Genomic DNA, 24,749 nt, shown 5'->3' on the forward strand with positions numbered 1-24,749 from the left:
TAATATATTATATATATTTTATATATAATTTGTTATATGGAATAAATATTTTTAGTAAATGTTTTCGTTAATTTGATCTACCAGTATCTTTATATTCAGTCTACTTTTTTTTTAATTATAAATTTCAAAGTAAACGGTATTAAACTTAAGTGGAAAAAAGAAAATTTCACTTGAATATATTGGCAATATAAAACATACCAATTTCAATTGGATAATTTTCTTTATAATTTAATAATTAAAATATAAATAGTAATAGAAAGTATAGATGATAAAATTTTCTGAATACAAATGAGTCAAAGAACAAGAAATTTTTATTGATGGACCTTTGGTATTTGTACTTTCTGTACCTAGCTAGCATATGTCTGTACCTTAGACACATGCTGGCTGGGGCCTCCAGTTTAACATATTGTTATTTACGGAGCTCATTGTTAGCGTTGGAATTAGATAATCGCGGTTTGTATCATGATTAAGGAATGAAATTACCATAAAGAATATTTGAAGTTAATCTGCATTTGAATATAAAATATCAAAATTGTGAAATTCCCGGAGTCTCTCTTAGAGTTTCGCGTATGCATTAAAGAAATTATCGCTTGTAAAACGATTTAATTAAGCGAAGATGGTTAACATTTGTAACCCTTCAAACGTATGTAAAAAAGTTATTTTAATATGATTCCAATGTGAATAAACTCTTAAGCTTTAAATCTCATTCGGCTCAAGTTGCAGGCATTGAAAACATGGAACACGATCCTACTAAAATAGATTAATGCATATATTTTATGCATTAATAACTTACTAAATTTTTAGTTTTCTTTCGCCTACATTTTCTGGTTTATGTGAAATTTTCTACAGTAGGCCAAAAACCAAATATATTGTTTATTACTTGCATCAATAATTAATTAAATGGGGGAAAATTCTTGTTTAATTTTTGATGGAAAACTCGACGAATAATCAAATCCACAATCGAACCTTGACTTTCGTGAGTTTCAGGAAGCAAATACTGTATTTCAAATTTTACACAGTGATGGAAGTTCCATTATGCTCGGGCCTAGAGATACAATACAGTTTGATGGTGCAAAAATTCAAAATAAAAACAACAATGGAAAAATAATTTTTCGTGGAAACAATTCATAAAGAAATTTGTGCAAATTAAAAGGTTTAGTTGGGTCAAGACATAATTTATCAGTTGAGTAATTTACCATATTTCATTAAAAAAGTCTAACATTCAGTTGTATAACTTTCCCGGCAAGAGTTAAAATTTTGTGCGGCACCGTCTGTTAGGAGATTTTTACTTAAAATTTTTAATATTATTATAAAAGGGCAAAAAGCTTAATTTTGAGGGATGATTTTTATAAAAAAAAGTATAAATGTTAATGACGATTTTACTCGTTATTAAGTCTGACACTATTGGAGATATACCCTTTATCTCCCCATCCCGTCGATCTTTAATCACCAAAATTTAATAGCTTCAATGCCCTTCATATACAACCCACCATGCCAAATTTCGTTACCTAATCTTTACTCGATTCTGAGATATTAAACGAAATAGAAGCGCGCACACGGAATTTTTTTGCTTCTTTTTTCACTTTTTTTCAATTTAGGAGGTCTCAAAACGTGGAGATTTGCAAAATATTTGGAGGGTAAAATTCCAATAATTTTCCAATAATTCCTATACTTTTGGAGGAATGAATGTATCTATTGGTAATTTGATCACTTTGGACTTCACATGTTTCTAAGGTTTATAGATGAAAAAATATTTTTCAGTGTTGAAGAAAAATGAATTAAAATTTTGACATTAAATATTACATCCTTAAATTTAAAGTAAGTAAATTAATATTTGATAATTAAACATACAGTATACAAAATATTGGTAAAAGCAATTGTTATGTATTTACAGTTATCACAACAATAATAAGCTTATTATTTCCTTAAAACAATTAATAATATCAACAGAACTAAGAAAATTCCAAGAGAAATGTCTTCAAAAGTAGGAAAAACTTCTTTTAGCCAGAATACATTAAATATCATGAAGAAGATGAAAGATTCGGGCATATTTTGTGACGCAATTCTTAAGACAGAAGAAGGAGAAAGGTTTCTAGTTCATAAATGCATCATGGCTGCTTATTCCTACTTTTTTGAAATCTTATTCATCAATACAACAGACGGATATAAAAGAGAAGAATTTCAATTAAAAGATATCGACGGAGAAGTTCTTCAATACATCATAGATTACATTTATTGTGGAAAAATAGAACTGAATGCAGAAAATGTTCGAAAAGTTTTCATTGCAGCTGATGAGTATTTGTTTTCCGAATTAATGGATGAATGTTGCTCGTATATGATAGAACATTTAGATACAAAAAATTGCATTTCTATTAAAAACATAGGAAAATCATATAGAAATATCATCATAGAAAAATCGGCTCATCAGTATTTAATGAAAAATTTTACAGAAATCTCGAATCAGAACGAAGAATTGATGCAAATAACTATCGAAGAACTGGTAAATATCTTGAATTGTGAAGAATTAAATGTTAAAGAAGAAGAATTAGTTTGGGACACAGTTTTACGATGGATAGACATAAATCCACAAAAGCGGAAGAAACATATGCCTGATTTATTGAAATGCATTCGTCTAGGGCTTCTCGATTCTGATTTTTTTATGAGAACTGTAAAAACACATCCATATGTCACAGAAAACGAAGATTGTTCTCCTCTTATAATGGAAACATTAAAATTTCTAAACGATTTAGACACCATAAGCCAGAGATCCGAAGAAATTCTAACTCCAGAATTGGCTCCTCGCATCCCTCACGAAATAATTTTTGCTATAGGGGGATGGAGTTTTGGTTCTGCAACTAATTACATCGAGACCTACGATAGCAGAGCAGATAGATGGGTAAAGATGCGTGAAGTTGATCCTGCTGGTCCAAGAGCTTATCACAGATGTGCAGTAGTCGATCATAATATCTATGTAATTGGTGGATTTGACGGAATGAGTCATTACAGCGGATGCCGCTGTTTAGATACCATCAATAAAGAATGGAAAGAGATTGCTCCGATGCATTGTAAACGATGCTATGTGAGTGTAGCTGTATTAAACAATTTGATATACACTATGGGTGGATATAATGGGGCAAATCGGCACAATACCGCCGAAAGATACGATCATAGAACAAATCAGTGGACGATGATTGCTCCAATGCATATGCAGAGAAGCGATGCCGATGCCACTACTCTAGGCGATTTTATTTATATCATCGGTGGTTTTACAGGGCAACATTACCTTGATTCGGCCGAATGCTACAACTCTCAGGCTAATCAATGGACTCTAATTTCAAATATGAGAAGCCGAAGAAGAGGTGTATCTTGCATCGCTTTCAAAGGTTGCGTGTATAGTCTGGGTGGATTCAATGGCTTGGAAAGATTAAAAACTGTAGAGAAGTACAATCCTCTCAATAATATATGGTCAGAAGTACCCGACATGATAACAACACGAAGTAACTTTGCTGTAGAAGTTATCGACGATATGATTTTTGCCATCGGTGGATATAACGGAGAGAGTATCACATGTCGAGTCGAGTGTTACAGCGAAGCAACTAATCAGTGGTACAAAGCAACAGATATGAACTTTTTTCGTTCGGCATTAGCTGCTTGCACAATAAAGAACATACCTAATATCACTGATTATATCCATAAACATCGAGAAAAATTGCTTGAAGAGAAAAGACAAAGACTTCTAGAATTGAGAGAAATGGAAGTATAAATGGATTGATTAATGGGTAAATAAAAAGCAGAAGAATAGTTAAAAAATTAACAAAATGTGCAGCCAATATGGTCTGTTTTGGAAATTAATAAGATCATCTAAATTCTCATATAAATAACATTTAAATCTTTGTTTAAGATTGCCTCGATACTAGTCTGATATTTCCTGTCTGTCTAGATACCGCTTCCGCTTCACAACACAGTTCCTCTTCTTCTTCTTCTCTTCCTCACGGTTTATATGGAGATATTAGCCTTGTAGGCTCTTTCTCCGAATCGACATTAGTCAGTGGAAGCGACCGGTGCGAGTGACGTACGTTTCAAGTCCCATCACGTGATGGCGGGGCGTAATGGTAGTCGAAGGCTCATAAATATAAAGCAAAGTACTGGCGTGTGATAGGTTAATGTTCAGTGTTGTGTCCAGATCTTGGCGGGCGCTAGCATATTGAGGGCACTGCAGCCAAAATAAAGGGTCGTCTCCTGAGCCCCGCAGTGAGGGCAAATCGGTGAATCACTTAATCGGCGAGAATGGGGCTGTCTCCATGCGTAGCCGGGCCAGCAAAGTTTCCATGTGCCGATTCGAGGCATAGTGATAATACCATGTGCTGACGGGACGGAGATGCTCACGGCCTTTCCTCCGAAGAGTAGATGTCCAGGTGTCCGTCAATAGACGGATAGTGTCGATCCGGAAACAGTTTCTCACAACACCTGAACACACACAAAGGAAAAAGCTCCCGGCAGCCAATCCGCAAATTCCTTAAATACACCTTCCCTCCCTCTAAAGTGCTGCCAACCCTTTATACGACTCCCCAAAAATAATAAATAAATAAAGTTATGTATTGCCCCAAACCCGACCATTACCACGGTCCTAGAATATAAGGTTGCCTCATAGAGAAGAAACGCTTCTCATCGGTTGCTTATTTGACGTTACTCATAGTCGAAAACGAAACTTCTTTCTATGTCCTTATGGTTAAAACATTACCGATCATAAGCTTGTAGCTTTAATTACACGCTAATATTTCATTAATTACGATTTATATTTTATTAAATGCAAATGAAAATGGATTATAAATAAGAAAAATCCGGAATATTGAGCAAATCTTCGTAATTTTTACGTGTAAAATTGAAGTTAAATGCGTTTTTCTACAGTGTAAATGAAATCTATTTTATGATATTATAACAACAATAGTTTCTTAAAATATTAATTTAATTTCTATCGTCAAACTACTTTTTTTTTTAACTAAAAATGATATTGGTCTATTTTTTTAATTTTTAATACCAATTCGAATGCACGTTAAAAAAAAAAAATACAATGCTCGATAATTGACTGCATGCTCGGCCCGAAGAAATTCTAACTCCAGAATTGGCTCTGCCTCGCATCCCTCACGAAATAATTTTTGCTATAGGGGGATGGAGTTTTGGTTCTGCAACTAATTACATCGAGACCTACGATAGCAGAGCAGATAGATGGGTAAAGATGCGTGAAGTTGATCCTGCTGGTCCAAGAGCTTATCACAGATGTGCAGTAGTCGATCATAATATCTATGTAATTGGTGGATTTGACGGAATGAGTCATTACAGCGGATGCCGCTGTTTAGATACCATCAATAAAGAATGGAAAGAGATTGCTCCGATGCATTGTAAACGATGCTATGTGAGTGTAGCTGTATTAAACAATTTGATATACACTATGGGTGGATATAATGGGGCAAATCGGCACAATACCGCCGAAAGATACGATCATAGAACAAATCAGTGGACGATGATTGCTCCAATGCATATGCAGAGAAGCGATGCCGATGCCACTACTCTAGGCGATTTTATTTATATCATCGGTGGTTTTACAGGGCAACATTACCTTGATTCGGCCGAATGCTACAACTCTCAGGCTAATCAATGGACTCTAATTTCAAATATGAGAAGCCGAAGAAGAGGTGTATCTTGCATCGCTTTCAAAGGTTGCGTGTATAGTCTGGGTGGATTCAATGGCTTGGAAAGATTAAAAACTGTAGAGAAGTACAATCCTCTCAATAATATATGGTCAGAAGTACCCGACATGATAACAACACGAAGTAACTTTGCTGTAGAAGTTATCGACGATATGATTTTTGCCATCGGTGGATATAACGGAGAGAGTATCACATGTCGAGTCGAGTGTTACAGCGAAGCAACTAATCAGTGGTACAAAGCAACAGATATGAACTTTTTTCGTTCGGCATTAGCTGCTTGCACAATAAAGAACATACCTAATATCACTGATTATATCCATAAACATCGAGAAAAATTGCTTGAAGAGAAAAGACAAAGACTTCTAGAATTGAGAGAAATGGAAGTATAAATGGATTGATTAATGGGCAAATAAAAAGCAGAGGAATAATTAAAAAGTTGACAAAATGTCCAGCCAATATGGTCTGTTTTGGAAATTAATAAGATCATCTAAATTCTCATATAAATAACATTTAAATCTTTGTTTAAGATTGCCTCGATACTAGTCTGATATTTCCTGTCTGTCTAGATACCGCTTCCNCTGCTGGATATACATAATACAGATATGACCGTTTATTACATAAATATACAATTGTTATCACACGATGCTTTTGCTAAACTGTGGCTTTAACTCAAACTGTGTTAGTCCTAAAACAGCAGTCCTAACAAACAGTGCTAACACAGAAAACCACAGCTGTGTCCTAGCGCCTACGTCCTAACAGTGAAAATCTGTTTTTCTCTGGATTGTCGAAATACCGATACTTTTTTTGATATATGGAGCAACGCTATTAAGAAAAAACTCTGTTAATTTTAGGGAAATTTCAGGTGTGTTCGGAGGGTTAACACGGTAGAAGGTTGACTACCTCTTCCTCGCAGCTATCACTTAGTGCATAATTCTGGTGAACTTCGCTGTATACGTTCTCATTTCTCCGCGTTTTTTAAATGATTTATGCATGCTAACTTGTAAATTTTTTGTTAAATTCAAATTAAAATGCTTTTATATATGCAATCCTGGAAAAAAGTTTGAGACCACGATTAAAAAAAAATCCACAAAAACAAAACATAGTGGGAAAAACAATGTACAGGTACTTGGTACAGGATTCCTCTCCTTCCCAATTCATCACCAAACGATTATTGATGCTAATGTCTGAAATTCCATTTAATCGATGCAAGATATGTGATTACCAGAGCCCCTTCGGCCGCCAATTTAAAGTCTTTTGATCTTTAAAATTGGCGTTTCCACTTCCCGGGACGAGGACCCAGGGGTTGGATTTGTGGGAAGCGTGTGTTCGGGTTGTTTCATTGTGTGGAATTACACAGAACGAGGCGCTTGACGTGTAAGTGCGTGAGTGCGAGAATTCGAGTAAAGGTGAAACGGTGTATATCTTCGTGTACAGTGGTGTTATGTCCGTGTGTGTGTGTGTGTGTGTGTGTGTGTGATCGAAGAACATCTTCGGCATGTCTATAAACAGAAAACAGTAAATTACGATACGAGAATAAGATGTGCTAAGAAATGAAACGAAAGTGTTCTTACCATCGGAAAATATTCACTTGTACGATAAATGGCCACTTGGTCCTCTTCGTGGTAAAGTTGGAGAGGGAGATTCTTCTCCCTCCCAAATGTTCCTACAAAACACAAAGGCAGTGAGAAAACGAGAAGTTTATTCATTTATTAGAGAGGTTGAGGCGCACGTTTTAAACGTGTAAACGTGTACGTGTGACATTCGACGCCGCTTTCCCGTAAGCCTAAAAGTTTGACAATGGTGTTTGGATAGTCGGTGGAATCACGCTCGACATTCAAAACACCATCGTCAAACTTTTAGGCTTACGGGAAAGCGGCNCCTTGAATTTCTGACTTTTTAAAGGATCTCTCTCCCCACAGACTGGACTAGGGGGAAACGACCATTCTTTCTCCTTGAATTTCTGACTTTTTAAAGGATCTCTCTCCCCACAGACTGGACTAGGGGGAAACGACCATTCTTTCTCCTTGAATTTCTGACTTTTTAAAGGATCTCTCTCCCCACAGACTGGACTAGGGGGAAACGACCATTCTTTCTCCTTGAATTTCTGACTTTTTAAAGGATCTCTCTCCCCACAGACTGGACTAGGGGGAAACGACCATTCTTTCTCCTTGAATTTCTGACTTTTTAAAGGATCTCTCTCCCCACAGACTGGACTAGGGGGAAACGACCATTCTTTCTCCTTGAATTTCTGACTTTTTAAAGGATCTCTCTCCCCACAGACTGGACTAGGGGGAAACGACCATTCTTTCTCCTTGAATTTCTGACTTTTTAAAGGATCTCTCTCCCCACAGACTGGACTAGGGGGAAACGACCATTCTTTCTCCTTGAATTTCTGACTTTTTAAAGGATCTCTCTCCCCACAGACTGGACTAGGGGGAAACGACCATTCTTTCTCCTTGAATTTCTGACTTTTTAAAGGATCTCTCTCCCCACAGACTGGACTAGGGGGAAACGACCATTCTTTCTCCTTGAATTTCTGACTTTTTAAAGGATCTCTCTCCCCACAGACTGGACTAGGGGGAAACGACCATTCTTTCTCCTTGAATTTCTGACTTTTTAAAGGATCTCTCTCCCCACAGACTGGACTAGGGGGAAACGACCATTCTTTCTCCTTGAATTTCTGACTTTTTAAAGGATCTCTCTCCCCACAGACTGGACTAGGGGGAAACGACCATTCTTTCTCCTTGAATTTCTGACTTTTTAAAGGATCTCTCTCCCCACAGACTGGACTAGGGGGAAACGACCATTCTTTCTCCTTGAATTTCTGACTTTTTAAAGGATCTCTCTCCCCACAGACTGGACTAGGGGGAAACGACCATTCTTTCTCCTTGAATTTCTGACTTTTTAAAGGATCTCTCTCCCCACAGACTGGACTAGGGGGAAACGACCATTCTTTCTCCTTGAATTTCTGACTTTTTAAAGGATCTCTCTCCCCACAGACTGGACTAGGGGGAAACGACCATTCTTTCTCCTTGAATTTCTGACTTTTTAAAGGATCTCTCTCCCCACAGACTGGACTAGGGGGAAACGACCATTCTTTCTCCTTGAATTTCTGACTTTTTAAAGGATCTCTCTCCCCACAGACTGGACTAGGGGGAAACGACCATTCTTTCTCCTTGAATTTCTGACTTTTTAAAGGATCTCTCTCCCCACAGACTGGACTAGGGGGAAACGACCATTCTTTCTCCTTGAATTTCTGACTTTTTAAAGGATCTCTCTCCCCACAGACTGGACTAGGGGGAAACGACCATTCTTTCTCCTTGAATTTCTGACTTTTTAAAGGATCTCTCTCCCCACAGACTGGACTAGGGGGAAACGACCATTCTTTCTCCTTGAATTTCTGACTTTTTAAAGGATCTCTCTCCCCACAGACTGGACTAGGGGGAAACGACCATTCTTTCTCCTTGAATTTCTGACTTTTTAAAGGATCTCTCTCCCCTAAATTCTTAATGTGATCGCTTAATCAATTTGACACGTCCGCAATTTTGAAACTTTCGCTCGTACCTCTCATGCCATGATATTTTATTTCCTGACTTACAACGCAATAATTTTGCTTTTTGGGAGGAATGCTACATTTATTTCCAAATTTTGTCATTGTCGTCCGTTCGCGTGTCTTAACCTCGAAAACGGAATTATATGAAATCCGAGACCTGCTGTTTTAATCTCGGTCTCTGTTAATTATTCATAATTAAGAAAAATATTACTAGTCTGATAATTGGAAGAAGAAACTTTTTATACGCTCTCCAGCCCGACGAAATAGAGTCTGTCTAACCTTTCAAGTTGTTTCGGCCGAAGCACTATTTTCTCTCGATTTCTAAGGAGTGAGGAAATTGTAGGGTTCCTCTAAAAGCCTACAATTTCTCCACTCCTTACAATCCCGTGCTTACTACATCGGGCTATCTCTTTATAGATAGAACAGAGAGTGTTGTGTTGTGTTACGATAGAACATTCGGAAAGGATAGATATCTACAAACTGTACGGGATAAGTGTACAGTGGGCTTTTGCATGAAATATCTTGCTTTCCGATTCAGTTATTTAAAATCACGTAAATGATAAGAATTACTTAATGTGATAATTTCTGCAAGGAACATAAAAAATGTACAGATAAACGTAAAATTTGTAGATTAACTAGTCATGGGAATTAGATGGTGCCACATATCCTTAAATTTATATCTGTACATTTGGAAAATGAAAATTTGATGGTAGCACTCTTGGTTATATTTGCGGTACCACTGTTTACAGAAGCAATATGCAAATAAAAAAGAAAATAATAAAATGTTTGACTGAGAATGTATAAAACTAGTATATGCCTACTTTGTATAGTTAAAAAATATAGTTTTTTCAATAAAGCAAGGAAAACCAAAGCAATGTTAATTGCAGTACATTCCAACAGACTTTAATTGTGAAAATGTGCTTGAAGAATGCCACAATTGTCTCATATTATGTGTTAAATTGGGAAAAGTAGGCCTATTAATTGTTTCATTTTTTTATAACCTATAAATTCCCACTGTCGTCCGTCTTTAGAAAAGAGTTAGGCAGATGAAATCCGAAACAAGATATGAAAATCTTAAGGGCAGGAGGCCCGATTAACTATATAACAACTTCCGAATGTCACTTTACGTCAATTCGAAACCTTTCCGCCGAAAGGTGTTAGACAGACGACTCTATTGTTAAAGGAAAAGTATGATGTACTGTACAGAGGCAAACCACTACTAATTTAAGGTAAAGAGCGTATATTTTGAATTAAATTAATTAAAAATATGACTAAAAATTGCAGCCCGGCATTGTGACGATGTCACAATAATAATTGCTCGTTTTGTAGCTATAAATTATCATCATTATGATCCATCCCACTTACAGCAAAATTCATCCGTAGTTTCTTCATACGAAATATGAATTAATACAAAAATAATTATAGTTATAAGCGGCAGAAACTTCACGCTCGGAGTTAATTAAACCAATATATCATTAACATTTCTTACATAGAAATTATTATACGAATAAACAACATTACAATAAATTTATGCTATATATAAAACATTTTTATATTTTGCATTTCTATGCATTTTACGTAAATTCCAAAATTTTCTTTCTTCCCTAACTGTTGTGAAGCGGTCGCTCGACCAGGCTCGACTAGGATGACGTATATCCGGAATCTTTCAGGAAGTGGCTAAACCGGCTATATGAGGTAACCTTATATTCTAGGATCTTGGACCATTACCGCACAGTATACAGACAATGATAAATGGAACCATCATCAAATATATTAGGCCTAATTCATCTTATTTAATTTTCTATTAGATTATACATTTATAAATATACTACATAATTCTATTAAGCTATATAAATATATGAAACTTGCATTATCCTATACCAGGATAGGATATGATGAAGAGTTCAAAAAGTTCCAATAGCATGTTTCTCAATAAAATAATCTTACACACAATTGCAAAAAGTCAATGCATTCCTAGACATTAGATCAAAGCCATGAAACTCTGTGTGCGGATGGCATTGATTAAGTAGATAATGATTAAAATTTCTTTGCTTAATGAAAGCACCGAAATTGCAAACGGTGCTGCTTATATAGATTGCCGTTCGCACTGACAGACAGATTTGACAGGGTTGATTACGATAAGCGGTCTGTGAAGATGCCGCAACAGCGCTGCCGTTGACATCTTGGGCCAGGTTGCATCGTAGACATAGAAAACAGTGGTGTAGGCTATCCAACAATTGGAGAATCTGACAGAATCTGTCACAAGACAATATTAGATTGTTGTTTTACTTCATACTGAGCCGTACAGTACATCGATTCATATTCCCATTAGAGGAGGTTTTACAACATACTAACATGTGACCATTATGTTGCCGTTGTCGTTGCTCTCTAAAAGTCCTATTGCAATAAAAATTTAATCATTTTTCGGCTACAAGTTTCAAAAATTGTAGATTGCAGACCTATAAATTCCCACTGTCGTCTGCCTGTCTGTCCTTCCTTAATCTTTCGACGGAGTTAGATAAATGAAAGTCAAGACCACATATGGAAAACGGTGACGGGAGGCACGATTAACTATATACGAACTTTCGGTTTGGACCAAAAATCGCGTTATTTTAATTCAAAATTTTCTTCTGAACGGAGTTAGATGACCGGCATAACTATTGTGAACAGGAAAAGTATTATGTACAGGAGTATGGCTGAAATTGAGAGTATTATGAAAAATTGCAGCCCAGCATTGTGATAATGTCGCAATAAATAATTGATCGTTTACATATCAATTGACAAGTTAAATAACGATATAACACTTTTCTCAAGGTGCATCAAATTACTTTAAACAGAGTGTATAAATCTAAATGCATTGACATAAGCATTTATTCAATAAAAATTCATTTTTACTTTCTTGTACTTTCATTGCTGTTTTAACCTCACATGATTACATTCCCGACTGTTATAACATTGTAATCGTGTCACATTTGATTCTCCGGGTTTTTGGAATCGTAATGTTTTAACTCTGAACCCAAAAAGTCAAAAAAACTGATACCCAAACTATATAGCGTATATATATATATATGTGTGTGTGTGTGTGTGGGTGTCTATTTCGTTTTATATCTCAGGATAAGGTAATGATAAAGAAATGAAATTTGGCATGGTAGCTTGTGCATAAGGAACATTAATGCTATTAAATTTTGGTGGTTAAAGGTCAAAGGGTTGGGAAGATAGAGGGTTATCATGTAACATATCTCGAGAGGGGTCGAACTTAACGAAGATTTTACTCCTTTTTTACAAGTTTTTTAATTCTAAAATTCGTCTCTACCGTCAGAATTAAGCCTTTTGATTAAAATGGCAATGGCAAAATTTTATAATAATTAATAATATAAAAGATTTTTAACATAAACTCGTAACAGCCGGGAAAGTTATACAACTCATTACTGGATTTTTTTAAAAATCGCGTTGCATTGTTCTTATCATCTAGAGTTCAAGTTAGTTGGTAATCTGTTTATTTAAACTTGTTCAGCGATAATATAAAAGTTGAAATTTATCGTCAAACATAAAAAAAATACATCGATTTCATTGTATTTAACATTAGTTATATGTAATTAGATAATTATACAAAAGTAAACATGATACCATTAAGAATGGCATTACTACGTTGATCACAATATAACTTTAAGATATTGTTTTAAAAAAAACCCCATATATTTTTGTTTTTATAATGTTATAAATTAATAACAAAAATTTTAATACATATTCAGAAATTGAATTGTATAATACAACATTGAAATATTAAAATGTCAACTTTTATACCATCGAATTTAGTAAAAGTTTTAACCATCAGATGGCGGAACAATACGAAAGTTCGGAAAAACTTTGCAATTATTCAGTTACTATATATTCTTTTAAACTATTTAATTAAAGCTTTTTGTCTCAAATTGTATTCACTTTAGGATTCCTCAAACACTAAATTCGTGGAGATATATGTGGAGATTTATCACACAAAACGCAACTGATTAGAATTCCGTTGTATCTTAAAACGTTCCGAAATTAAAACGATCATCTAATCCCAAATTTTCTTTTCTTAGTGTATTATTTTATTTTAATCTTTCGATAAAGTTCATAAAGAGAAAGGAATTGAGAGTTATATATGAGATAACCAGCAAAAACTCTCCCGTCGACACTGTCATCCATCTTAAAATGACTATGTGCCATCATCTGCGCCAATTGTAGACATTTCAATCTTCCGCAAATGGCACACACAAAGATTTCGGAAAAATAATCGACACGTAAAAAGAATTTTTCTTCATTTTCTATTTCCGTTTTCCTTTGTCTACTTAACTACAAGAGGAAACGTGACTTTATCAAAGGTACAAAATCATATTAAGAGAAATTACTCCCATAGATGATAATGTTAACTATTGTAAGCTATAAAACTTTTCATTGTTGAATTAACAAAATACATATCACTTGATTTATTTTAATTCAGGACTGTTCTCAGTAACACTGCTGGAGCACTGATAGGATGACCACAAATGAACTAATTATTATTATTATTCTGTGAAAAAAATTAGTACCAATTTCATTAATATACTTATATTTTAATTATACTTTAAGCAATCTCGATCCCAAAAATGGATTTTTGGGATGGTTGCCATGGCAGAACAGAAAGGTTTTAGAGTCTCCCTGTTTCTCGTCGCCCTCACTATAAGGTTGACATTAACTTACTGGGGTTGGCCCTCAAAACGTCTGCAGATAGGTACTGTACATTAAATGGAATTCCTCAATAAGAAGTTTTATTAATTTAAATTTATCTCTGAATCATTTTTCTTAATTCAAAATAAATAATTTAAAAACACACATTTAAAAAAATCATATAAAAGTTTATTAATATGCTACAAACAAGAATAACAAAATGCTAACTACATTAAAAGTACTATTTATATGTGTATTTTGAGATTTTATTAGTGTATATTAATAAGATCTTTTAATTTAACAAAAATAATTTTTAGGAAGTAATTATAATTTATTTTTTGTCATGAAATTATTATAATATCAATATAATTTAATTAATAATTTTATATAGCAATTCATAAAATCCAAAGAATTTTATAAAGAAATTAATATAAATTATACAATATCAACTTTAAAATTAATGATTTTAATTAAAAACTATAATTATTTCTCAAGAAATAAATTGAATTTCAAAAATTTATAAAATTTACATAACTTTAATTTAGTATAATTTATAAAATAATAAATGATTCTACATATCATTTTTTTTTATATTAAACAAGGAATATTTGATTAATTTATTGAATATAATACAAATNTAAACTGAAACTCGCATTTGTTAGAGAGCCTTCTATTGAATTATTGTATTTTAATCTTTTTTGTTTTAGGTTTATATCCATCAAAGCCTGATTTAAAAAGCAATTGATAATAAATGTATAGACCAAGTAGACAAAATGTCCAAATTACAATTAAGTATTCTACATGATTTAGGAATGGTGTTCCACAAATTGTATACCATTTGTTATCTTCCAATGGTCTTTGTTCTTTTACACAATGAAAATCGTAGTAAGGCTCATTATAATTTTCTAAGCAAAGATACTTCTTTTTCTTTAATATCTAAAAAAAAAGCATAATTGAAAACACGAAATATTATAATTGAAGATAATTGTGTATAATAATTTGTTATGTAAAAATTGAATATAGATGTACTTACAATACCAAAAGGAGTATGAACATCAATTTGTTCATTACATGGACCAATTGGTTCGTGTAGTCCAGTAGAACTTTGCATTTCTGGTTTAACAATTGTAGTTATTGTAGCTAAAGTAATGTATAGCAAAGAAACAACAATAGATACTTCATCTGACTGATTACCTATAAAATTAAATTATTCCTTATATTAAATTATATTTCTGTAAATTTTTAATTATACAATTAAATTATTTACCTTTTTCCGATCTAGCATTTGCACTTGGATTTCTGTCTGCAGTCCAAACAATTATTAAATAAAGAGATACGAGTAAAAACACACAAATTTCGGAATGAATCTTAAACAAATCATGCAAACTATGATAAAGCAACATAAATTGCATAACTCCCAAGGGAGATGCAAACAATGCTGTTAGTATTACACATAATATTTCTTTCAGGATTCTGAAATAAAATTTTATGTATAAACTTTGTGTCTTTTATGTAACTTTCTTTTTAAAAATAATTAATCAATTAAATAAATGCCATTTAATTAACACAAACTTCTTAACATGAAAATAATATTGTTTTAATATTTTAAACTATTATAAAATTAAAATTCTCGCTAATAAAAAATGTATATTTAAAAACACTCTAGAGAGAGAAATTTCTGTTCACATGGGAATAATACTGTATATACATAGATATAGGAACAGGAAGAACAGAGAGCTTTGACCCTGCCAACCACAGTACAAGCGGGAAACTGGCTCCACATTTTTACAACCGGATATGTCTTGTAGGGAATGCAAAAGGCACCGAGAGAATAAGTTTAAAAAATACCAAGTTTTGTACCATTTATCTATAATAAGCGGCTGTCCATAAATTACGTCCGCATTTTTCTTGAAATTTTCTTAAAAAACTCCTCCTCCCCCTCATGTTCCATTTGTCCAAGTTTCCGTAACCCCACCCCTCTTCGGACGTCCAACAAAACTTCACCCTCTTAAAACCTTTATCACTTTATGAATGATAGATACAGTAAATAAAAACGTAACATACAAGAATTTTTAAAATAAATATAATAAAATGCATAAACTATATAAAATTTAATAAATTAAACGGACGTCTACTAATGCTCAACCCCTTCTCTCTCTCTTTTTCGACTCGTAACTCCCTCCCTCCCTTCCAGTGTGGACGTCATTTATGGATAGCCCTGAGTTAAACATTCACTTTTTAATGCACTGCATCAAACATAATGTTGCAACCTCATGTACTAGTTTATATCGGGTTTTCTGGAACAATCTAGAAGTTTCCAAAATATTCAACAACTTTTTGGAACATTGCAAAATAGTCCAAAAGATTGTAGAACAACTTTTTACAGCCTTATGGAACAACATGAGACCTAGATTATAATTTCAGGCCATTTGGAGCAGTGAGTTCAATGCAATTAAAGAATGCATGGTTACTGTTAGGCCTGGTACTGTAAAACGAAGAATGTTTGGCTAATCGGCTTAGTATTTCATTTGCATCACACTGAAAAGAAAACTATTCCAGATAGTCCAACTTTGGCTGCTGGTACCGTCATTAGGTTTTGGAATAAAGCACTGATCTTACTCGTTTTCGGAAATACGTAATTGCAATTCTTGAAGAAATTTTCCATGCAGCTGAAGAAAAACGGCAATAACCAGAAGAAGAAGAAGAAAACTGAAAAAGAAACTGCTTTCAGCAACGGCCTCAATGAATTTTTTGATATTACACAGGCAAAAGTGCTATATACGATCAAAATCAAAGAAAATCTAGAGTTTTTTCTGGCTCACAAGAAAAAAATAACGGTGAGGAAAGATGGCAGAAGATGACAAAGTTATAGAAAAGCAAGAAGCTAGAACAAGGTTGCGAGCGAAGAAATATCAAGGCCACCTTGAGAAGATAGATAGGATTGTGATTTTGGAGGGATGGACCGTGGTAGGTATCAAAACTAAACTGAAACTCGCATTTGTTAGAGAGCCTTCTGGAAAAAGAGGAAAGAAGCAATTTTAAGACACCAGGCTTGGGACAGTATGAAGGTGAGGAGCCAAAGTACTACTGTTACTTTTCGCTTGCCAATAACAATATTCCACTTTGTGAGTATCGATATGTTTATTTTGTGACATTGTAGTATGGAAATTACCAACTGTAAATCTTTAGTGCTTTATTATCTTGTATTATACTTAAATAAAGGAAAAAAATTAATATATATTTTAAACTTTGGTAGCAACCATTAAGTATTATATTTTGAGTAAATTAATTTATTTTCAAGTACAGTAATTGCATTTATTACTGTTTCTTATAAATTTTTATTATTATTATAAACGGTTAACTGACTTTTGAGCTATCTCTAAGCCTATATTTAACTTTGACTAAAACATTGCATAATTTCGTAGTAAATTGCGTTAATTACAATATCTAATCTAATTTTAAATTGGTTTCTTTGAAGCTTTAATTTAAAATGAATTAATTTTGAATTGAAATATCTCCAAGATTACTAATTCTGTATATAAATTTATAGTAGATTAATAGAATTNTAGGCAAAGTATGAAAAAAGGTCCTGATAAGGCTATTAAAATATAATACCTGATTATTCGATGTTTTTCATTTTCGCTGATTAAATATCTAGTAAATCGGAAAACTAAGCTAAAACTAGAAACAAACGATGCTTGAAAGTAATAATTAGTCCATGGCACCCAGTAATGTCTATCATAAATATTTGGATCTGTATCGTGCCAAGTCCACCATAAACATTTAACTCCTAATATCTCAAATGGAACGTCTAATATGAGAACGAGCAAGCCAAGTGCAAAAGGTTCTGCCCAATAAGGTAATTTTAACCTATTGACAGCTACATAAGCTGTGTAAATAAATGTTGGATCTGTAAATAAAAAAAATTATCTTATTATCAATTAGTTAATTTGTATAAATTTCGAATGTAAATACTTACAATATAGGATCATATAAAGAGGTAATCGATAACCTAAAAACATTATCGAAGATTGTGCGTGCCAAAAATTATCAATATCAGTTAGAAAATATGAAAGACTTTCTACTACAATACCATGTAACAGAGCGGCTATCCATAGATAAGAATTTTTTCCTCCTCTTTTGAAAGCTATAAAATATTAAATAACTTAAAATAACACTTTATCAAAGTTAATCTGAATCGTATGTTTTTTAAAGAATTACCGTGTTTTAAAGTTAGAAAACCGCTGATATAAAATAAAATTTCTATTACAAGATAAGACCAGTGAGTTTGCCATGTTTCCTTGGGATTTCTGAATGCTACAAGCCATACTAGATTCTAAAAAAAAGAACAACAAGAGTACGAAGTAGTTAGAAATGATAAAGATTTTATCTACAAATAATAATAATAATAAAAAAAATATATATATATATATTCGAATGTAATAAAGGTTTTACCTCTTTTAGAAGATACGAACGTAGATCCATTTTATAGTTTCAGTTGCACTATTGAATACTTTAGGGATTGCTGATAAGCCAAAGTTTTAAAGATAAATGTCATATCGTTTATATAATCACATTTTTGTATCAAAGTTCAATGCTAGACGCCGTCTGATATAAAAATATTCTCACGTGATATTTTTTAATTTAAAATTCTAATTTAAATCTTTTTATTAATATGATTTTCTTTTAAAATTCCACTTCTCATAGGTTGATAGAAATAATAATTAAATAATTCAAAAAAGAATACAGTATATACGATAATAAAGATAATAATAATAATTAATGTTAATACTTGCAAAATCTCCATGTAGAGTAAATATCGAAGTATAATGATGACTCACAAGTAATTAGAAAAATATCTTGTATCTTTCATAAAAATCTCTACTGAGAAATTGCATGGCCCAAATAGCGTAAAGGGTACCCATAACTATAATGAAAAACCACTTCATAAAATTTGCACAATCCATATTTAAATAATGCACTGGTAAAATATAGAAAGACGAAATAACAAGCTTCTAATACGACCTTACAAGTGCATCATTAAAGCAAATTAGATTTAAAACTTTTTTTTTTTTTTTTGTTATAATATGCATGATTTTGGCTTCTTATATTCAAATATTAAGTCATCATTTAAGATAGATTTGTATGGATTTTTATTAATATTTTATATAGTTTCTTAGTAATTAAAAATCTTATTTTATTCAGGGTTTAATATTATTACATTTTCCACATCTAATAATGTTTAATGTTATATTTACTCACATATATTTAATCTCCGTTTGACGTCTTACTATAAGCTAATAGACTAAGTATAATAATAAATTTTCGGTTATGCTGTGTTACTGAAATGTCACGTTAAAATATACAAGGAATCTGATGTAGATAAAGATATTCAGCAACTATCAGTAACAGAAAATTGATCATAAAATTGTGATAAAACGTTAATTTATTTTCGAATTATTGGATTTTCGGTATCCAATAATGTTTAACGATGTTCGTTGAGTATATTTAAACTCTTCAATTGACGTCTTACTGCAAACTAACGAATTAATATAGGGTTACATTTTCAATTATACTATATATTACGTATATAGAAGAAAAACAATGCGTTATAAGATAGGCAATTATTCTTAATTTGGAAGTTTTATTATTATTATTATTATTATTACTTTTTTATATAGCACTGTTCTTTAAAATTGTCAAGTTAGTGCCATTAACTAGAACTTAAGATGGGAATTAATTACACCCACGAGTAAGATAATTATCAGATTAAAACGTTATTTTTAATCAAGAAAAATATAAAAAGAATTTTTATTTAAATTTTTACTCTGTTAGAAACATTCAGTTTTCGAACAAAAACTCTTAAAAATCAATATGGCACGAAGATAATTATGTGTAGGAAGAAAAGTTACTTGGTAATCAAATTTTAATTATTATAAGTAACAAAATAGTGTTAGAGGGAGGTCATTTTCTGATCGTAATATTCAAAATATCCTGATTATAAAAGCTACAATACATGTAATTTATTCAACTTTAAAAAAAAAAAAATGTAAATAAATATGCTAAAAATGTTATTTAATTATAATTGATTTACTTCAAATTTTTGTTTTCTATATAGCCTATAAAGCTTTCCCTACTTTCCCTAGGCATTGTATATGATACCTAGGCATTCTATAGAATGATAAATGCTATTTAGGCAAAGTATGAAAAAAGGTCCTGATAAGGCTATTATATAAATGAAGTACATTCCTCAAAAATACAAATGTTATTCTGAAAAAATAATGAGAGTGCCATTAAAAAAAATGTATTCAAAATACGTAAAGAAAAATGAAAGTTGTCCAAAACAAAATTTATGCCTTTCGTATTAAGGGAAACAAAATTTTCATATAAAAAAATAAGAAATTAAAATTAGCCTCTTTGTTGCAACGTGGTAGGCTTGAAAGACATTTTGAATTACATTTCATTACATTTTTCACGCAAAGACATTTCATATTTTGGCACTTTGTTTTACGCATACATTTGACGAATCCTTGGCCGCTTCCACTGGACTGAGCAATTGCGACTGACCTGAGAGGAATATCTTCAATTCTAAGCAAGTTCTTAGGGCATGAAGTGAATTGTGATCTCGCATATACTTGTTTTAAAATTCCTTCAGAAGTTTTAAGTCGGTAGAAACCATCCTCTGTCACACTCATTATAACTGCCAATACATTGCGCGAATCACCTCGCCCCTTGTCGACGTCAGGAATAGGAACTCGCACAGTAGTTCCCAAAGAAGCAGTGGGAATTTTTTTTTCCGAATTCATTTTCATTTTTTTTTGGCTTGTATTTTCAGATTGATTTTAGAATTTATTTTACCTTCAATAGCATTTTCAGTTTTGAAACAAAGGGTGCACAAAATATCCATTTCATCATCTTTACTAGCATGGCCACAGAAGGTATGAATTTTTTGACGACATTTTTTTGCATGCGAGTGCATCACTCGTTTCCTTTAAACACACAACAGGTATCAGAAACGGAAATCTCTTCGGTAAACATGTTTTCATCATGTTGGTTTAATCCACTAACGACTATAATCTCATTCATGTTTTTCAAAACAGGCTCTTTTTCTTGCATAATCTGATTAGTTTAATCTTTTACCATTGTTTTGACGCTTTCTATTACTTTTTCTAGCTGCTCCTCTGTATTTATGTCTTTTAAAACGTCTTCTGGTAGAAAAGACGATGTAAGCCCTACTTTAGGTTTGCAGCCAAAAAGAGCGTCGTATGGTGTTCTTTTGATCCCAGAATGATAAGCTCTATTTTTCATAAATTGAACAAAACGTAGTCCTTCACTCCAGCGGTCAGATTTGTTGTCCTGCATCCAAGTAAGAGAATATTTTCGATATCTTGATTAGCTCTTTCGACACTACCCTGGCTTTGTGAATGGCGAGGCTTCCCATGGACGATCTTTAGTGCTGGCCAAAACTTCTTCAAGCTGGTCACCACATTATTTGCAAATTCCCTACCATTGTCACTCTGTAATAAAGATGGTGCTCCAAGCAACGAGAATATGTCCTCTAGGTTATAGGCTACTTCTTCAGCTCTTTTTGACGTCAGAGACTTAAGAATCACAAATTTTGTGAGATGCTCTTGGTACATCATAATAAATTTGTATTCTCTATCTGGCTGAGACTGAAAGTCAATCAGATCTACCTGACAACGGGAATTAAATTCTAAAAAAATCATAGGTTTAACAACAATGCCCTTTTTAATACCTTTCTGTTTTTTCTGGCAAGGTTCACAAAGGTGGATGTACAGTTCAATATCATGACGTGTAACGTTTTTGTATTTGGTTGAAAGTTCTTTCAATATTCTATCACGTCCTCCGTGTCCAATAGCCAAATGAGCTTTATGAAGTACGTGAAATAACTCTGAGTGAAATAACACCGTAACGTAATACTGTATATTACTGATGCCTTCTTTAACAGGATAAATGAATTTACTTTTGTTTTCTATAATCAGCACATCATAGCGATTCAGCAACCAATAGTCCCTGGGTTCCTTCTTAGTAGTCATTTTGGCTTTTTGCACATCATTTATTAAATTCTGGTAAGTAGTTTCGGTTAAGAAAATACTGTTTTTTACAATATTAACTCGAATTTTGGACAGTTCATTGTCAAATCGTTGTTTCATGTCTATAGACCATGACACCTTCTCCAACACTACAGCTTGCTCCTCCATTTTCATGGAGCGCAGTAAAAAACGAACTTTTTGTTGAACAAATTTAAGTAAAATTGCATATTTTGACACTCCCGAACTAACCGCAAAGTGTTAAAAGTCACGTACAGTACCTTGCCACGTGATATTCGAAACGAAACGAAGATGTATTTCATACTTTGCCGGTTTCTCATTTGGCATTCTTCGTAGGAAGAAAAGTTACTTGGTAATCAAATTTTAATTATTATAAGTAACAAAATAGTGTTAGAGGGAGGTCATTTTCTGATCGTAATATTCAAAATATCCTGATTATAAAAGCTACAATACATGTAATTTATTCAACTTTAAAAAAAAAAAATGNAAATATTTAATTACTTTTTTTTGCATTTTACTGTTTCATATACATTATCTAAGGCTTGCACATCCTTAATTTATAATTAAAAATTAATTAATGAAAGCTTTTAATTAATAAAGTTTCTTAAAGAACTTATTTGAAACGAAATTATTTTTTAAACGTTTTTATATATCGTGATTTGTGTCATGTCCTCAAAATCTTGGAACTCAAATTTCATACTTTTAAAACTTAGGTATTGTCTTAATAAGAATGCATTTAAATTAACGATGTTTTAGGGAAGTTGCCCATCCCACCATTTTTTCCGTTCCCAAACCTGATAAATATAACCAAAATTAAATAAGTGTGTAAGTGTGTGTGTCTATATTCAGGAATTTTCTAACAGTATGACATGTATTCAATATAGTGGTCTTCTGTAATGTGATGTATGTGTTTCTATTCAGCTGTAATGATCCCAGGCTTTTGTATAGTGTGTATGCTATGACACTTGTAGAAGAGAGAAGGACAGGTGGTAAATTGTTTTATCTGTGATTATGGCTCTGTCGTAATACAGTACACTGTAAATTTTAAGCCACCGAGAGCCTTTTTATAGAATCGGAGTAGCGATTTTATGACATTCTCGTAGCATTACCTGGCGTGCAAAGGTCCACATATGCTACAAATTCCTAATTGGACTATCCAAAATATAGATGACATTACTTTAGAATAGGGGTCCCCAAACTTTTTATTCCGTCGACCCCTTTATAAGATATTTGCCTTCTCATCGACCCCAGATTAAGCATTTAACAAAAACATTAAATCATTTTTGCATTTCTAATGTTAAGCGATAAGGAGACCTGCATAACAACCCAACAAAAGAATTTATAGTTCCCATATTTTATAAAATCCACCCAATAACATTAACAGAAAAAGGAGATATTTTCCACTGATTTATAATCTTAAAAAATAATAGCAAAATTATGGGTAGATAGAAATTTGCCTATAGTTCTTAAACCATACATGTATTAATACGTAAAATACACACTTATCTTTGAAAACATAACATTAGTTATATTGGATGAAAAAACCTCTTACTGTCATTTTGCGACTACTACTGAATGCCTTAAAAATATGTAGACATACCTTTTTATTAAAATAGTAGATATTAGTGGGATGGATGTCTCTGAAGAGAAGCAGCAAGATTATTGATATTCGGTTGAAAATTAGTAAGTTTTAGTCGCAAATCACCACGGTTTTCCAATTTCAATCTGTTCTTCTGTTTTGTCAAAATTGCGTTCGCGTGGCTAAAACCAGCTTCAACCACGTATGAAGTTGGGATTGCGAGTAAGAAAGGTTCGGCTTCTGCTCTGAGCTTGGGATATTTAGTGGCAATATTGTTATTGCTCCAAAATTCACTGAGATTTTTATTTTTAAACAACGCTTTAGCTTCGAGATCTACACATATTTCACTCAATTCATTTTCTAAGCCAAGTTCACTACCTTCATTATCTATTTTTACATCAAATGGATTAGCAAACCATTCGGAAACATGCATATTCTCCAATTCTTCGAAACGTGCTTTAAAGTCTTCTCTTAATTTATCAAGATGTTTAATATATGTCTCTAAATCACGGTCAGAAACCTTTTCATTTTCTTTTAGTACTCGCAAGTTTGAAAAATATTTAAAATTGGATCGTGCCAGTGAACATTTAAATAGCTCCATTTATACTTGAAAGGCCATTTTTTCTTGCAAACGCTTCTGTACTATATTAATGATTTTCGATATATTACGATATTTTTTCTGTAAAGGACAAAATACTCTACATTTAGATATAAAATACTTAGAGTGACAACCCAACTAGAGTGTAACAGTGCAACGTATGTCTGTGTATAATGAACTACCAGCGTTCATAACTAGTGTTGTAACGAATAGTATATTCGGCCTCAAGCCGAATACCGAATATTCGGCCAAGAGCGTGGCCGAACAGCCGAATATTCGGCCAAACTATTCGGCTTGATTAACGCACGTACGAAAATTGGCGCGCAAACCGCATTATGGCAAGGATCCTGCTCTCTATTGGCCCGCTATCACTACGCTTCGCCAATTGCGTTAATTCTTGGCAGTTGTAGCGGACAGGCAAGAGTGTCATGGAAGTATGTGATAAATGATATCAAATGTGAATAACAATGAAATGACCTACACGTGTAAATAACGGAAAAAGAACAGAGAAGGATCGCGAAGTGAAAATGTGAAAATAAATATGAAATTGAGT

The 24,749-nt window shown here is 32.9% G+C and overlaps 4 protein-coding genes and 1 pseudogene across 4 annotated transcripts in view; 2 read left to right on the plus strand and 3 right to left on the minus strand.

The window, feature by feature from the left end:
* Positions 1–1,909, plus strand: part of LOC111625384 (long-chain-fatty-acid--CoA ligase 1-like) — a 12,997-nt gene extending 11,088 nt beyond the window's left edge. Inside the window, exon 7 of the mRNA XM_023368520.1 lies at positions 1,854–1,909. Coding sequence (XP_023224288.1) covers positions 1,854–1,909 — 56 coding nt within the window. The remainder of the gene's footprint in view (positions 1–1,853) is intronic.
* Positions 1,807–6,108, plus strand: LOC111625385 (annotated as a pseudogene).
* A 1,184-nt stretch (positions 6,109–7,292) lies between these two features.
* Positions 7,293–9,279, minus strand: LOC111625386. Its single transcript, XM_023368521.1, has 3 exons — positions 9,273–9,279; positions 7,649–9,206; positions 7,293–7,371 (listed from the first exon to the last, which is right to left on the minus strand). Exons 1-3 carry the CDS (start codon positions 9,277–9,279, stop codon positions 7,293–7,295), a joined length of 1,644 nt encoding a protein of 547 aa, XP_023224289.1.
* A 5,345-nt stretch (positions 9,280–14,624) lies between these two features.
* Positions 14,625–18,494, minus strand: LOC111625400. Its single transcript, XM_023368535.1, has 7 exons — positions 18,403–18,494; positions 18,169–18,283; positions 17,927–18,094; positions 17,563–17,857; positions 15,215–15,420; positions 14,981–15,141; positions 14,625–14,883 (listed from the first exon to the last, which is right to left on the minus strand). The coding sequence occupies exons 1-7, from the start codon at positions 18,430–18,432 to the stop codon at positions 14,626–14,628; spliced, it is 1,233 nt and encodes a 410-aa protein (XP_023224303.1). The 5' UTR covers positions 18,433–18,494; the 3' UTR covers position 14,625.
* Positions 18,495–21,251: 2,757 nt separating this feature from the next.
* On the minus strand, positions 21,252–22,169 carry LOC111625387 (KRAB-A domain-containing protein 2-like). Its single transcript, XM_023368523.1, has one exon. The coding sequence runs from the start codon at positions 22,167–22,169 to the stop codon at positions 21,252–21,254; it is 918 nt and encodes a 305-aa protein (XP_023224291.1).
* Between the last annotated feature and the right edge of the window lie 2,580 nt (positions 22,170–24,749).

This window comes from Centruroides sculpturatus, unplaced genomic scaffold (genome assembly GCF_000671375.1).
Source record: "Centruroides sculpturatus isolate CEXI.00-Female unplaced genomic scaffold, Cexi_2.0 scaffold233, whole genome shotgun sequence".
In the NCBI taxonomy this organism is placed as follows: domain Eukaryota; kingdom Metazoa; phylum Arthropoda; class Arachnida; order Scorpiones; family Buthidae; genus Centruroides; species Centruroides sculpturatus.